Source organism: Drosophila subpulchrella, chromosome 3R, assembly GCF_014743375.2.
Source record: "Drosophila subpulchrella strain 33 F10 #4 breed RU33 chromosome 3R, RU_Dsub_v1.1 Primary Assembly, whole genome shotgun sequence".
In the NCBI taxonomy this organism is placed as follows: Eukaryota; Metazoa; Arthropoda; class Insecta; order Diptera; family Drosophilidae; genus Drosophila; species Drosophila subpulchrella.
This window is the reverse complement of record NC_050609.1, coordinates 16,075,531-16,090,510: the sequence shown is the minus strand read 5'-3', so window position 1 is coordinate 16,090,510 and position 14,980 is coordinate 16,075,531. Positions and strand designations below refer to the sequence as shown.

The following is a 14,980-nucleotide window of genomic DNA, read 5'->3' as shown; positions in this document are numbered from 1 at the left end:
TTTCTGAGGAGAGAGATCAAGTTTTTCTGAGAAAGAGAGTGAGAGATCTCAGCTTAGATCGGTTTTAATCAACTTGTGTTATTGTCTCGGGAAGTATAAACAAATGTTTGATAATATTTGGATATTCCCACAAATGGTTGATTGTTAATTCCGGATCACAAGGAGAGAAGTTGAGGTAGCCCGAAAATATTGAGAGGCTTAAGCTCTGATTTAAACTCGATCGGCGTTCTCTCATCGACTGGGCGTATAAAACGCAACTTCTCAGCTTGCTATCTCCCAGTCGAGCTTGAAACGTCTGTTGGCCCAGAATTGCGCGTCACACTACAGGTTCCGATCAGTCCAGATCAGCGATTCCAGCGAGATGATGATAGGCAGCAGCCTCGCAGTCTTATATGGCATTGCCCTCGTGTCGTCGATGGGCGTGCAATCTGCCCGAGCAGGTTAGGGGAATTCTCCGAATCGGAGACCGCCTCAGTGCAATGCTAATATTGATGTACATTACATGGGTCAGACTACGCCGACGAGTGCCAAACACCGGATGGCGATCAGGGCCAGTGCATGCCCTTCTCCTCCTGCCGGAACATCGAGGAGCGGCTCCTCCAGGCCCAGAAATCCGGACAGAAAGTACCGCCAGACTACGCCAACTATCTGCAGAAGGCCTCCTGCGGCGAGTTCAATGGAGTGGTGAGTTGAAAAAAATGTTTTTTTACATCACAAACGTTTTAATAAAAAAATAGCCATGCAAATATGTACAATGTCAACATTATCTGTGAAATGTGCGTCTGGTTGAAATTAATCGAATCTAACAAAAAATCCCCCTTTTTCTACATAAACACATTCGTTAGAATAAATACTCTTTTAATTAATTAAGATTTTAGTACTTGTAGTACCAGTTTACTGAGCTTGTTTTAGTAAAGAAGAAAGTAATTAAATATGTATCACAATAAACAACTGATCTTTACAACTAACAGTAGACAATAAACAAATGAATTCTCAGGAAACGTTTAATTCAAGATTTCTATGAAATAAAAAAAGTTGATCAGAAAGTCGTACTGATGATACCTTCTCTTTCAGCGTCACTTCTGCTGTGCTTCCGCCCAGATTCAGCACAATTCCAAGGTGATGAACGTGTTCAAGGACGAGGGCTTCGATTGCGGCAATTTCCTGAGTCAACGTGTGGCCAATGGCTACGAGGTGAAGCTCTCCTCCAGACCCTGGATGGCCCTGCTCCGTTACAATCAGTTTGGAGAGTCGAAGTTCCTCTGCGGCGGTGCCATGATCTCCGATCGTAGGTTTTCCCTGTGATATTCCCTATAACATTACTATAGTAGTATGTACATATATTTGACAATAGGCTACATCCTGACTGCTGCTCATTGTGTCTATGGACTCCAGGATGAACTGTAAGTATATGAATTCATAAATACGGTCAATAATTCTTGTGAATTCATCTAAATTTTAGCTCCTCCCAAAATATTTATTTTACATTTTGAATTTCTTTTCTTTAATAATAACCTCATCCTGATCTTCTATGTTCTTACCCTTAGCTACGAGATTCGCCTGGGTGAGCACCGCATCTCCACGGATGAGGACTGCCGGCAGCAGGGACGCAAGAAGAAGTGTGCCCCACCTGTTGTGGATGTGGGCATTGAGAAGCAATTGATCCATGAGAAGTACGATAACCGTCACATAATGAATGATATTGCCTTGCTGCGCCTGAACAAAAGCGTTCCCTTTCAGAGTAAGCCTGTTTAGCTAAAGCCATTCAAAGGATATTACTAATTTAATACCTCCCAAACAGAGCACATCAAACCCATTTGCCTGCCCATCACGGAGGAGCTGAAGCAGAAGGCGGAGCAGATTAGTACCTACTTCGTTACTGGCTGGGGCACCACGGAAAATGGCTCCTCCTCGGATGTGCTGCTCCAGGCGAATGTGCCCCTGCAGCCGCGATCCGCCTGTTCCCAGGCCTACAGAAGGGCCGTGCCCCTCACCCAGCTTTGTGTGGGCGGTGGCGACCTGCAGGATTCCTGCAAAGGTGACTCCGGTGGTCCGCTCCAAGCTCCCGCCCAGTATTTGGGCGAGTTTGCCCCGAAAATGGTGGAATTCGGAATCGTGAGCCAGGGTGTGGTCACCTGTGGACAGATAAGCCTTCCCGGACTTTATACCAATGTCGGGGAGTACGTCCAGTGGATCACGGACACCATGGCTGCAAATGGCCTGTGAGGGGAGTCTTCAGTTGATCTCCGTTTATATGGCGTATCTTAGTGTTTAGTTCAACCCAAAAATATAATATACACATATTTGTAAACTCATTTACCACCTGCGGTTTTATTGGGAAATGCGTTTTAAATAAAATAACACCTATATGGTGAGGAAGAGACGATAAAGATATATGTTTTATATATTATTGGATGTTTTGAAATAAAGCAATCGGAAAATCAACCCAAATCTTAGTAATATCTTTATTATTGAAGTTTATCCACAATTTTCATTTCCCATCTATGAATCATAAATAAATCTTGTTATTATTCAATGGCTTTCGCTGGGTTATAAACTAAGCTTAGCTTAGACCGGCTAATAATTTCACATTTTCTATGAATATTAACAATCAGAATTATTGTGTAATTGTGACGTATGAGTAATATCGCTGAAAACTCTTGAGTGATCAAGTGGCACTAATCACGATGTATGTTGCCTAGGGGGCTAAACAGCTTTGAGGATACTAAGTTGGCATTGTGCTATTAATCAATCGCGATAAAGTGGCTAATATACGAGCTCAATCGGATTGTAAGACCCTCCAATGAGCCGAGATAAGCCGACTCGGTTATTGTTTATGTTCCCCCCATCAGATTACTTATAAAATAATCAAGTACTGTGTTATTAAAAGATGGAACTTTATAGGGCCCTGAGTTTCCGACCTATCCTAAGTGACGTGGGCTCTAAACTTAGCAGGATTTTTATTGCAAACCGCAAATTTTGGGGGTTTTTTTTTGCACGCATGGCGCATTTAGAGATCTTACCCGCGATGCTGGGATTTTCTGTTCTGGAAATTCCATGTTCCACATCATATTCATATCCAAAGAACGGGTTTCGATCCAGCGACCAGGTAGCAGGCGACGATCCGTACCATGGGCGTAGCCAGGTGAACGGGGAATTGGAGAGCATACTAATTGAGAAAAAAAGTACCGCTTCTAATGGTTGTTCAGCCCACCTGTTGAACTTTATTGACGCGTGCCAGTCCCCGCGAAATGATCAAAGATCGACTAGTTGGTGATTGAGAGGGTTTCCGAGGGGTAGAGATATGGAGAAACAGAGAGATTGGCTGCGAATAGCAGAGCGAACGACTTGCTAGGGGGTTTCCTGGAATTTAATCGCTTTTCCCACGCTCTAAGCTCTAGTATCGTTTTTAATCGACCGGTCCGGTGTCACTAGTGATGAAACATATTTTCCACTGTCCTAATAATATTTGGATATATAATATTGTCTAACGAATGCTTAATGATCCAGTATAATAAATATGATCATTAATCGTAAATATGTATGGAATAAGAAAAGAAGTAATAATATTACTCTAACCAAGAACGTATACCTCTCTTAAGTTTAAAGATTTGGTAGTGGATATAATAAATACTAATAACTGATTGAGCAAATGATTTAATTGCCTTAATTATTTAAGAGTATTTGTACGATTTCGACTTTCGTTCGTTCGTTGCTGATAGATACTTTAACCTAAATAAAAAGGATAGCTGATATCTTGGTAGATGTAAATGCTTATCTAGGCTATTTTCCTGTAATCTGTTAATAAACCATGTTGTCCATTTGTATCTAGACAAGATTTAAGTAAATATCCTTGTAACCCCAAATCATGTATATAATCCATGCTCAATAAAATCAGTACGAAAAGAAATCTTGACGTATTCACTTCTCCGCAGCCCAATTTGTTCGGTACTTATTGCGACGACTATTGCCACTGGTTCTGTACTTGAGGCACGCAAAAAAAAACCTTTTCAGCAAAGCCAGATTTCGGTAGAAATCCTACGGTATCCTTTAATATAAAAAGTATTAGTTCATAATAAACCATTTATCTCATATTGTACCTGGCACCAGGTAGTAAAGTTATTAAGTAAACAAAATTGTGTCCAATCGAGTATATGGTATACTATAGTATAATATTACAGTCCCACGACACTACCAATATCGGAATCTACTATATCTCCTGCTCCGAGCCCCGTAAGCGTGTGTTGTGTTGTGGAAGTGCCGCAAAACCTGTATCGCCGTTCTGGGATTGCGCTCAGCTATTGATCACTTATGCCGTCTGGATTGGATTGGCGCTTCCCCGAGCACGCGAATCCGAGCTACAAAAGCTCGGCACACGACGACCTGCGGTTCATTACAAGTTGATCTGTTCAGCGCACACGTTGGAGAACTTGATCGTGATCGGGAACAAGATCTCTAAAAGGAAAAGCAGTAGCATCCGGACTTAAGACAGGTTTAGGCTTGTAGCAGGAACACCTCCCACATTGATCACTGATTACAACAATCAGTCAGGATGGTATTTACGGAGATTCTAGGCTTCGCAGTGGTCGTGTGCATATTGCCCCAGCTGGTTCTCAGCCGTAAGTTATTATATAGAGATTCAACTACTGGAAGGTGTTTACAATTCAATTGACTTACAGAGAGCAGCTGCACTAATCCGAACGGAGCTGCAGGTCAGTGCATTAAGTACCAGGATTGTCCTTTCGTGCAAAAGATCATTGGGATCTACGGTCGTAATATACCGACGAAAATTCATAACCAGATCAGTCAGATGCAATGCAGAAGCGCCACAAATACTAAGGTTGGTTGGTAATAACTCTTTTAAAAAAACTTCCTGATTAGATTAAAAACATATTTCAATTTTTTTAAAAAATCAGAGATAATACTTTTTGGAGTAAGCAGAGAGTATTTAAAATGTTCTAACCAAACCACTTTAATTTACAGGACTTCCATCTTTGTTGCCCCAATGAAGCCGCACCGCAATCGTCATCCAACCAGGAGTCCCAGAGGAAGGTTGTGCGATCGGATGGTGGAAACCTGAACCGGTATGATCGAAAGGGTCTGCAACTGTTGAACTCGGTGACCAACTGCGGTAACAAAGGCAATCCCAAGGTCAGCGGGGGAAGGACCGCCAAGCCCGGCGATTTTCCCTGGGTGGCACTGCTCAAGTATAAGATCAACGGTGATCGTCCTTTCCTCTGCGGCGGAAGCCTCATCAGCGAGCGCCACATCCTTACCGCAGCCCACTGCATCATCTCGCAGCCCGAATTGTAAGTTCCCTATATCATAATCGTATATTAATGGTAAAAGTCCTTTGACAAGCGATTAAATGAAATTCAACAAAATCAGTTCTATAATGATAACAATTTGCTAAGATGATGAAATAACTTTGATACTAGAACCAAATTAGATACCATAACAATTTTTTAGGTGATAAATATCTCTTTTATATGGATGTCAACTGATGACTAATTTGTGTAAATCTTTTATAGAATTGCAGTTCGCCTGGGCGAACACGACCTGGATTCGGAGGAGGACTGCCACTATTTGGGCGGAACTCATCGCGTCTGTCTTCCGCCTTACGAGGAGTACGGCATAGAGAAGATACATGTGCATCCCAACTACGTTCATGGTCAGATAAGCTATGACGTGGCCATCATCAAACTGGATCGCGTTGTTAAGGAAAAATCTCACATTAAGCCCGTGTGCCTGCCCATCGACCAGCGCTCCCAAGAACTGGCCTATGACCAAAGCTTCTTCATCGCCGGATGGGGTGGAACCGAGAAAGGTAGTGTTTCCTCCAAGCTCCAACAGGCCCTGGTCACCCGGAAGAATCTGGACGACTGCCGCCAATACTACAACAAGGGTGAGGTGAACGACAACCACATCTGCGCCACGGGATCTGGAAACAAGCATACCTGCCAGGGAGATTCTGGCGGTCCCGTGTTCTTCACGCACCGATTCAAGAACACCTACCGAGTGGTTCAGTATGCCGTGGTCTCCTTCGGAGGACGCCGCTGCGGCCTGAACCAGAATCAGCCGGGAATCTTCGCCAGCGTCATCGACATGCTACCCTGGATCACTCAGAACCTGCAGTAGAGCCACCTGATACTCTTGATTTCAAAGACACACCCTATTTATATCCTTATTCCTAAGACCCCTTGCCATAGTTACTCTAAATGATTCCCTAGTTTTGTAAATATATTGAATACATGATATAAGCAGCAATAATCAAATGGCGTTTTATTATCCCAACGGGGTCCATAAGAAAAGTTAACATAATATTTATTTACTTAAATATATAAGAGCAGACCACTGGGAAAAACACCGAGCTAAAATCAAGTACAGACAGCCTTGATTGAAGAACGATTTCATGCTTACCATTTAAGAACGTTAGTGCAAACAAGTTCTCACATTGAGCACTTTTTATATTTAAATATATAATAATTCCCTACTGTTTATTCTGAAAGTGCTAGGTATATACAGTTTTCCAAACCTATTTATCTAGCTAGCATGTAATTAAAACCCAATATATGTATGTGGATTTAGGGATTATTCGTCCTTAAATCATGCCTGCAACTTTTTTACTTTATTATTAAATCGTTCTTGTTTTTAGTACATATATAACAAATTTATGAATTATTAATACTTCAATGATGACCGAAAGGTTCTGAAACCCAGTATTATTGGTCTGAAAATTCTTGCTTGAAAGCACGAGTTCTGTATGTTCCATGATTGGTGAAGTTTTGACACCGAAAATACTTAATTTTTTTTCTGAGTATACATCCGATTCGTACCAAGTAAATGTCATTAAAGTCCTTTTTACAACGGACAGACAAAAAATTTTGGAGACTGCTCATCTCCTGATTTTAAGACTTGGTATCAACTTTTAGATTTACACCCAAAGATACTCTGATGTTAGTCATACTTTTTATACTGCAAAAATATTTAAATGACGTGCAATTCGACATACAAAAATTTCAGCACAAATTACACAGACATTAGTCACTCTTTTTCATATTAGAAAAAAATCTAGTGTTTAAAATTGTTTCTCATTCATACAATGCCTGTTTTGAAAAACGCAGTGGTGCATAAACTAGTGAATCATAGGTATTTAAATTCCATCTAAGTTTAATATATATTTTCAATGGATGACGTCTTAATTAACACATATCTTTAAGCCCCATATCTTTCGGAGAGAAAGATCACTCCATAGAATCGTGATTTCTCAGAAGCTGCGGAACTGCAACAATCAGACTACGCATTACATTAAAAAATTTTTAATATTGATTTTTAATATTGCCTTTTGACCGATTTAATTATCCAAAGCTATGAGTCAGCAGTAGGAGTAATTTCGTTGGTATGCTTTAATTTGCGGTTAGCTGCTGCATTTATTGAGGCAACCCATCAGAGTCAGAACTTGTATAGTGTTGTTTATAAACAAGAACCAGATCCCACAGTAAATCCACTCTTTTAGTGACAGTGCTACGTACTTAGGGTTAGAATTACCCAACCGGATGAAATTGACCATATACAATCACAGTATTGCCGATATGGAATTGAGCTTGGCTACTGATCATTATTGCTGGATTGGTTTTGCGCTTTCCCGATCACGTGAATCGGATCTCCGGTTATTACAAGTTAATCTGTTCAGAGCGCGCGTTAGAGAACTTAATAGTGCTCGGGACCATTAATAGTATAAACAGTAGCATCCGGAGTTGAATCAGGCTATTAAGAATAGCACCTCCCAATCTGATGGCAGATCACTGATCACAGAAATCAGTAATGGTAGTAATTATGAAGGTTCTAGGCTTTGGAGTGGTGTTTTGCTTTTTGCCCCATCTGGTTCTCAGCCGTATGTCGTAATAGAGATTACCATTTAGGAAGGTGTTTAAAATTTAATTATAAAGCAGACAGTTTTTATGATTCGACAACCAACGTGGAGTTTAAAAGAAAGGTCGAACCAGAATCAACCAGGAGTCTTCGCCAGCGTCATTGACATGCTTCCTTGGATCACTCATAACCTGCAAAGACTTACGTTAATCTTTTATTATAATTATTTTATTTTTTGTTGTTATTATTTTATTTTTTATTGTTCTTGCCCATTGTTACTCTTAAGGATTTCATAGTTTTGTATATATGTATAATAGATCGTTTTATAATTACTGACTCATAGTTAATCGTAGTGTTTAATTTCAGTTAGGGTATTCCGAATAATTTAGCTGTAGGCCACAGGTTATTGTTTTATGAATGTAATGAATGACGTCTTAGTTCCCACTTAAGTTTCGGGCCTTATATCTTTCAGATTGAAAACTCTCTCAATAGAAACCATAATTTCTCAGAGCTATTATCAGATTCATCTTTCAATTAATCTCTTTTTAATTGGAATTTAAACTGCGTCACTTTATAAGTACTTACACAGCTGTAGCTAGAAATTCTGATCTACCCTTGAAAAGACTGATATGATTAATGTTTTCTATGATGTCCATTAAATAATCACTAGACGCGTCTGTTTCATGTTGGCTCTAACATTGAACTAAATCCAGGCCAATAAAGTAGGGTAGTTAATTTAATGTGGCCAAAGACGAAACAATGGCTAGATGGATATCACAAGAACTATTGTTATAGAAAGCTCGCCGCCGAAAAGGACACGAAAGAAAAACTTGGTCAAACAGTTTGCTCTTTTCAGCTGGATAGTTCACAATGCAATTTGGCCGCTTCAACGGGTTTTTATTAAAGATGTAAGTTGTTGTATATGATGTGGTTTCCGCTATAAAGCTTACTTAAAATTAGGATTCTCTACTTGGTAACCTTTTACCATACGCTGCCCTTCTTTGCAAGTGTCTCCATGTCTCTGCTTCATAGCTATCTCTCCTCATCGGTCTCCTTTAACTTGGATACGATATAGTAAGCTTAAAATCTAGAGAAGTACCTGCCTATAACATTTTTATGGGTTTAGCTTGAACTGGAACTCTACTTTTCCGGCTATCACTGTATGTGAGATTTACAACGCTGAAAGGATTTGGGATCTGAGTGACTCAAATTTCGGCGTGGAGCACGATATGCACATGGATGACTTTATTTCCGAAATTGTATTTTATCGAGGGGTCTGCAGCAGCTGCGAGGATTGCTCTAAGATGCGGTGTCCTGCCAACTTTACCCTGCTTGTGGATGTGGTGGGTTGGAATATATATGGCTAGTTGTATATGGTTTTAAATAACATCCTCCTATCCTTGAAGTTCCGGTCCAAGTGCCATCAGTTACTGGTGAACTGTAGTTACCTAAACGAGCTTTTCGACTGTTGCGATCAATTTCTACCACTACCCACGGAATACGGACTGTGTTACTCCTTCAACTCACATCAGGCCCGCAAGGTGTCCCATGTCCAGTTCACTAATAACCGGATGACGGGACCGGGACATCTCAATTTTCATGCCGCCGCCGACGTCCAGCTGTATGTCCATGCTCCCATCGATGTGCCTTACCAGTTCTCCGAGGGCATGATACGGGAAACGGTGCTATTGGGGCACTACAAAGAGCTGATCCTGAATGTGATAGAGGTGCACAACGACGAGAGTGTCCAGGATCTGAGTATGGAGCAGCGGCGATGTCGCTATGGCAATGAACATGTGCCGGAAAGGCAGGGAATCTACGAATTCTACAGCTATTCCGGCTGCGTAGTGGAGTGGTAATGCTTAACAATTCCAAAACTTATTTACAATATTATTTATGGTGTTCGTTTATATATTTCTAAGCACCGTGCACCTGCAGCTAGAGAATTGCAACTGCACCAGCCACTTTATGGCCACTCCTGGTCAGAATAACCTTGCTGCCTGCGACTATCGCGGTTTGATCTGCCTCACCCGGATCCGGGACAAGATCATGACGGAGCGCAAGTCCTGCGAGTGCATGAGCTCCTGCGAAGAGCCGGAGTACAACATTATCTACAACTCGGCGGATGAGTAAGTACATTTATAACATAATCATCCTTTTAAGGAATCGAATGGAAGTAGTATGATATAGGTTTTGAGTAAATAAGCATATATAATAGGTTCTCCTTTTAATTTCTAGGGATGACGAAGCCTCAGATGATGTCTCTAAAATTCGAGTGGCACTCGTAGAGCTGCCCACTCAACGCTATGTTCGTCGTGTGACCAAAACTATCCTGGATTTCTTGAGTAAGCTCCAAAACTTTAGGGAACTACTATATTTTTTAAACAATATTATCCATTAGTTTCCCTTGGAGGTCTGGTTGGCCTGTTCTTCAACACATCCGCTTTGCGAATCGTGGAGGCCATTGTAATCTGCCTGCGATATAGAAAAACCATGGTGAATTGGGTTAAACGTTTCATTCTTGGCACGGTTAAATATTTACAGATCTTGGACCAGTCGAGGTGAATCACAATTATATCATAAACGTTAAATCATAGTTGTCTTTCTATAGGGAGTATGTGTGGGCAAGGGTTTCTACCGGATGTACATATAAGATATGTGGGAACTTAGCTCCGTCCCATTTTTTGTGCCACATAGGCTGAATTTTCCGGAGAACTGTGCCAAGTGGGTGGCGTTATGAACTGCAGCAGGGTTTGCAGATAGTCCGGTAGATACATGAAGCTGGAGAAGATCACCAGGGACAGCATGATCAGGAAGAATCCATCTGTCGAATGAGATAATCCGGATTAGCAATGAGATATCCCCAGGAACTTCAATACTCACTGATCAGCTTCTTTTCCCAGGGCTCCAGCATATTGATGCAGGTCACCAGCTCGTACTGGCGGTAGGCGTGGCTGGCCAAGTGCTTTAAATTCAACATTTTGGATGACTAAAGTCCAATAAAATCGCGTCGCAGGAAATAAACTTATAAACAAAACACATATGATTCGTAGTGTTACCAGACTTTTAAATCCATGCATTTTAACAGCAGCTGATTTTGACAGCTAAGTAACATAACATGGCATGTTAGCTCATAACATTGCATGTTAAGTCATATGGCGGGATTGTTTTGATTATATTTTGTTTTAGTCTTCCATTAAAGATGTTTTTACTAAAACAGAGCTAGCTTAAGAACTTATAATGGCACATTAATCTACTTTTTAAGTGTCGGTATTGTCAGAGATACTATCCGTACAAGCTGACTGAGTTTCGAAGGCACTGTAAACAAGAACTATGGATAAAGGTCCATCTGGGTCCAGCGAAAACCTAAATGTATTCAGTAAATCCTGCTGGGACATATCACAAAAGGACCCGAATAAGATCCTGACGAGTAATAAAGCCCTGGACAATCATTTTGGAGGTGGCATACCCTTGGGTCACATTGTAGAACTCATTGGGAACTCGGGCACCGGCAAGACCCAAATGTGGTGAGTTCTCTTGTTATAAACTAATATTTATATATTAAATATAATATATTACCAACAGCTTACAACTGTGTCTGAATGTACAAATTCCCAAGGCTGCTGGAGGATTGGAAGGAAGTGCCTTGTTCATAGACACCCGACAGGACTTTCATCCGGACAGATTGCTAGGTGAGTTGATGGTATTAACTGCTTTACCAATATATTTTACCAAATTATAATTTAAGGTCTAGCTCAGAAACTGGAAAAGCAATACGAACACAAAGTACCAGAATTTAAGGCTGTCAAAATGCTGAAAAAAATCTTCCATGTGAGGTGTCCCAATATGGTTCAGTTAATGGCTACCGTTTTCAGTTGTCAAAGGCATCTCGCAGATCATCCAGATGTTAGTTTTACTCTATGTGTCTCAACTTTACATTATGTATAATACTTTCTTATACAATTCATACTCCTATAAGAAACCCCTTTCTCTGTAAACTAATCTTTTACAAAACTTCCACTAAAAATCTCATCTGTCCCTTTAGATTAAACTGATTGTGATCGACTCCCTGGCATTTTCCCTGCGAATGCTGGAGAATGGCGCCCAGCGTTACGAGCTGCTCCTGGAACTGCACGAATGCATGAGGCGACTGCAACGTCAACACGAATTGGCCGTAAGTCCTCAAAACCGATCCATTTCCTTTTGCTTTCATAATCCCGTCCACCGACAGTGGGTCGTCATCAATGTGCTCACGCATCGCTGCTTCAGGAATCAGTTCCGTGTTGTGCCCGCCCTGGGGGACATGCATTCGCACCTGATCAACGAGCGCATCTGGTTTTCGGGCAGCTCGCAGCTTCACCTGGGCAAGACGTGGAGAACCAGTAGATTAATTAAGGAATCCAATTGAGGCTGGTTTCGTTTGCTATGTTGTCAGGTTCACTTTTACTTTATGTCGATTTTAAACATTAGTTGAAAATACTTAAAGGCTGTTTACCTTTAGTTTTATTATGATCAATCCATTTTACTTTTTCGATGGCAGTTTTATTTTAAATTCCATGCCTAATAATATAATGTCTCTTTTTGCATAAAAATAAGCTATGATGAAGATAGGGATAACATGACCAAAGATGAAGAGGAGCATTAGCATTGGAAAACAGGATCCTCAAGCACTTGCCATAATTCGCATTGGCACAGAAAACGGAGCCACGAATAGCGCACACCCAGCCAGCTGTTGGCACTTGCTAAAAGCTCCTCCGGTCACCTCCACTCCACGAGGACCCGATGCTATCGATGGCGCAGTTCCAGATTGACAGCCGAGCACCGCCTGATTTATGCGCGCGGCGCAGGAATGTGGCAAAGTGTAAAAAGTGTTTACACATACGAACGGCGACACCCAAACCCAAACCAGACTGCTGCTCTCTAGCTCGCGGGCTTTTGATTATGCACAGGGAAAAATAAGGTATCATCTAATAAACAAACGAATTTATTATAAGTATTTAATTTATGCATAAGAAGTTTATTTAAGCATATTTTATCTATTTTAATTTAAAAAGATTTAAGAACAAGTTTTTTGAGTTTGTAATGGATCATGTTTATTAAATTAATAGGAAAAATAACAAAAATAATTAAGAAAAACGTATGTAAGAATCTTAATTAAAAAAAAAAAATTCTAATTGATGGGGTTTATGCAGAAGAATTAATTTAAAATCAGAATCGTGCTGTTTTATAAAGATTTTTGTTCTAGTAATTTTTACAAAACTAACTAAATAATTTTGTTGACATAGTAAATCCATTTTTTTTTGCAGATCGATCTTATGGGAATAACAATTTCTTTCAGTGCATCCTTGAGGTGAACATGGAGCCCCGGGCAGCAGCTAGTCACGCATATGCAGCGACAACTAATTCAATTTCCACTTGCCAGAAGGAGGCGGCTGTTTAGCCGAGTGTGCACGCCTAATTGGTAATGCGATCGGCTTTATTGAGGCGCTGGAGTCGAAGCTTTGGCTCTACCCATATAGCTCAGCCCCTGGATCTGAATCTGTGGCTGTGGCTGTGACTGGTGCTTGGTGTATGTGGCCTGTTGCAGTTGGCGGTGCAGTCACAGGCTATCGCTGTCGCTCAGCGCAAATCCCATTACGTGCGATCCGTTTCGAGCCATAAACATGTAACAGCTGCACACCCCACCTCCCAGTCTCCACCGATACCACCAGATCCCACCCGATCCTAGCCGAGTTTCCTGGCTTCCAGCGGCGCAACTTGTCGCTCGAACTTAATTGCCTCGGCTGCGCTTATGACTTTCGTGTGCAATGCATCCTCATCCTCAACTGCATCCACATCCACATCTTCGCTCTTACTGTGACTGCTGCATTAGAAAGTAACTCCAGCCGGCGAAAAGCTATGGCTATCAACATCGGGCTCGCATCGTCTTCGTCGTCATCGCTCGCCTGTCGCGGAGTTGCTGGCGCTATTTTCGACACCGCCTGGCCCGCCATAAATTTCCAACTGCCCTGCAATGCACTCAGGTCTCAAAATTAGAAATAGTCTGGCTTAGCTGGGTGCACCGAAAGAAGTTCAAGATTTTATCATGGGAAGATTTTAATATTAGATTTAAGGCCTTTTAATAATAGAAATAAAGAAAATGTCTTAAGCGAGTTTCGCTATGTATCTTTATATTACAAATACTTAAATTGAGCTAGGTGCACCGAAAAAAATATTAAATGCTATTATAAAAATAAAGAATTATATAAATTATTTACCTAGAAATCTTAAAAAGTTATAAAAAGATCATAAAAACTTAGAATTGTATATTTTACCTAGTAATCTTATACATTTTTTTATGTCTTTTTACATATGTATTTTCTGAAAAGTTTAAGGAAAAGGGGCCAAAGTTCTTTAGTATTTATACCCGTTACTCGTAGAGTAAAAGGGTATACCAGATTCGTCGGAAAGTATGTAACAGGCAGAAGGAAGCGTTTCCGACCCCATAAAGTATATATATTCTTGATCAGGATCACTAGCCGAGTCGATCTAGCCATGTCCGTCTGTCCGTCTGTCTGTCCGTCCGGATGAACGCTGAGATCTTGGAAACTATAAGAGCTAGGCTATTGAGATTAGGCGTGCAGATTCCTGAGCTTCTTACGCAGCGCAAGTTTGTTTCAGCAGAGTGCCACGCCCACTCTAACGCCCACAAACCGCCCAAAACTGTGGCTCCTGCAGTTTTCATGCTAGAATAAAAATTTTAACTGAAATGTATTGTTCTCATCAATACCTATCGATTGACCCAAAAAAAGTTTGCCACGCCCACTTTTACGCCCACAAACTTCAAAAAATCGTAAATATGAACGCGGATATCTCGGAAAATATCAAAGATAAGTAAATGGGATTTCAGATTTAGATTCCGTAGGCTTGAGCGCAGCGCAAATTTGTCACGCGAATATGCCACGCCCACTCTAACGCCCACAAACCGCCCAAGCCTGTGGCGCCCACAATTTCCATGCTAGATAAAAAATTTTAACTGAAATGTATTGGTCTTGTCAATACCTATCGATTGATTCAAAAAAAACTTTGCCACGCCCACTCTAACGCCCACAACGCTTAAATCTGTCTA

The 14,980-nt window shown here is 41.0% G+C and overlaps 5 protein-coding genes across 6 annotated transcripts; 4 read left to right on the top strand and 1 right to left on the bottom strand.

Annotated features, from left to right (window-relative positions):
* The first annotated feature begins 271 nt into the window (after positions 1–271).
* Positions 272–2,317, top strand: LOC119548811 (serine protease grass). Its single transcript, XM_037856404.1, has 6 exons — positions 272–440; positions 512–684; positions 1,075–1,288; positions 1,355–1,403; positions 1,548–1,741; positions 1,802–2,317. Exons 1-6 carry the CDS (start codon positions 362–364, stop codon positions 2,224–2,226), a joined length of 1,134 nt encoding a protein of 377 aa, XP_037712332.1. The 5' UTR covers positions 272–361; the 3' UTR covers positions 2,227–2,317.
* A 2,078-nt stretch (positions 2,318–4,395) lies between these two features.
* On the top strand, positions 4,396–6,270 carry LOC119563310 (serine protease grass). Its single transcript, XM_037876643.1, has 4 exons — positions 4,396–4,619; positions 4,680–4,840; positions 4,984–5,309; positions 5,532–6,270. The coding sequence occupies exons 1-4, from the start codon at positions 4,553–4,555 to the stop codon at positions 6,136–6,138; spliced, it is 1,161 nt and encodes a 386-aa protein (XP_037732571.1). The 5' UTR covers positions 4,396–4,552; the 3' UTR covers positions 6,139–6,270.
* Positions 6,271–8,742: 2,472 nt separating this feature from the next.
* Positions 8,743–10,437, top strand: LOC119553803 (pickpocket protein 11). Its single transcript, XM_037864425.1, has 7 exons — positions 8,743–8,780; positions 8,833–8,946; positions 8,999–9,215; positions 9,279–9,727; positions 9,795–10,001; positions 10,111–10,217; positions 10,274–10,437. Exons 1-7 carry the CDS (start codon positions 8,743–8,745, stop codon positions 10,435–10,437), a joined length of 1,296 nt encoding a protein of 431 aa, XP_037720353.1.
* Positions 9,997–10,926, bottom strand: LOC119552435 (serine palmitoyltransferase small subunit B). 2 transcript variants are annotated; one of them, XR_005219720.1, is made up of 3 exons: positions 10,756–10,926; positions 10,415–10,696; positions 9,997–10,347 (listed from the first exon to the last, which is right to left on the bottom strand). XR_005219720.1 is itself a non-coding variant. In XM_037862078.1 (2 exons), the coding sequence occupies exons 1-2, from the start codon at positions 10,850–10,852 to the stop codon at positions 10,539–10,541; spliced, it is 255 nt and encodes an 84-aa protein (XP_037718006.1). In that variant the 5' UTR covers positions 10,853–10,926; the 3' UTR covers positions 10,374–10,538. The 2 variants fall into 2 exon arrangements, 1 of the variants encoding a protein (XP_037718006.1); XM_037862078.1 differs by lacking the exon at positions 9,997–10,347 and having other exon boundaries at positions 10,374–10,696.
* A 122-nt stretch (positions 10,927–11,048) lies between these two features.
* LOC119556429 (DNA repair protein RAD51 homolog 3) lies at positions 11,049–14,064 on the top strand. The gene is made up of 6 exons (XM_037868655.1): positions 11,049–11,399; positions 11,458–11,564; positions 11,621–11,778; positions 11,918–12,046; positions 12,104–12,832; positions 13,179–14,064. Exons 1-5 carry the CDS (start codon positions 11,206–11,208, stop codon positions 12,278–12,280), a joined length of 765 nt encoding a protein of 254 aa, XP_037724583.1. The 5' UTR covers positions 11,049–11,205; the 3' UTR covers positions 12,281–12,832; positions 13,179–14,064.
* The last annotated feature ends 916 nt before the right edge of the window (positions 14,065–14,980 follow it).

Bases quoted from the DNA above. Each gene is read 5' to 3' on its own strand.
- LOC119548811 (XM_037856404.1), top strand. From the start codon at position 362: ATGATGATAGGCAGCAGCCTCGCAGTCTTATATGGCATTGCCCTCGTG. The intron at 685-1,074 runs GTGAGTTGAAAA...CTTCTCTTTCAG, and splicing joins GCGGCGAGTTCAATGGAGTG to CGTCACTTCTGCTGTGCTTC. The intron at 1,289-1,354 runs GTAGGTTTTCCC...ATTTGACAATAG, and splicing joins CGGTGCCATGATCTCCGATC to GCTACATCCTGACTGCTGCT.
- LOC119553803 (XM_037864425.1), top strand. From the start codon at position 8,743: ATGCAATTTGGCCGCTTCAACGGGTTTTTATTAAAGAT. The intron at 8,947-8,998 runs GTAAGCTTAAAA...TTATGGGTTTAG, and splicing joins TTTAACTTGGATACGATATA to CTTGAACTGGAACTCTACTT. The intron at 9,728-9,794 runs GTAATGCTTAAC...TATATTTCTAAG, and splicing joins TCCGGCTGCGTAGTGGAGTG to CACCGTGCACCTGCAGCTAG.
- LOC119556429 (XM_037868655.1), top strand. From the start codon at position 11,206: ATGGATAAAGGTCCATCTGGGTCCAGCGAAAACCTAAATGTATTCAGT. The intron at 11,400-11,457 runs GTGAGTTCTCTT...TATTACCAACAG, and splicing joins ACCGGCAAGACCCAAATGTG to CTTACAACTGTGTCTGAATG. The intron at 12,047-12,103 runs GTAAGTCCTCAA...GTCCACCGACAG, and splicing joins AACGTCAACACGAATTGGCC to TGGGTCGTCATCAATGTGCT.
- LOC119552435 (XM_037862078.1), bottom strand. From the start codon at position 10,852: ATGTTGAATTTAAAGCACTTGGCCAGCCACGCCTACCGCCAGTACGAG. The intron at 10,697-10,755 runs GTGAGTATTGAA...CTCATTCGACAG, and splicing joins CTGGGAAAAGAAGCTGATCA to ATGGATTCTTCCTGATCATG.
- LOC119563310 (XM_037876643.1), top strand. From the start codon at position 4,553: ATGGTATTTACGGAGATTCTAGGCTTCGCAGTGGTCGTGTGCATATTG. The intron at 4,620-4,679 runs GTAAGTTATTAT...ATTGACTTACAG, and splicing joins GCCCCAGCTGGTTCTCAGCC to AGAGCAGCTGCACTAATCCG. The intron at 5,310-5,531 runs GTAAGTTCCCTA...AATCTTTTATAG, and splicing joins ATCATCTCGCAGCCCGAATT to AATTGCAGTTCGCCTGGGCG.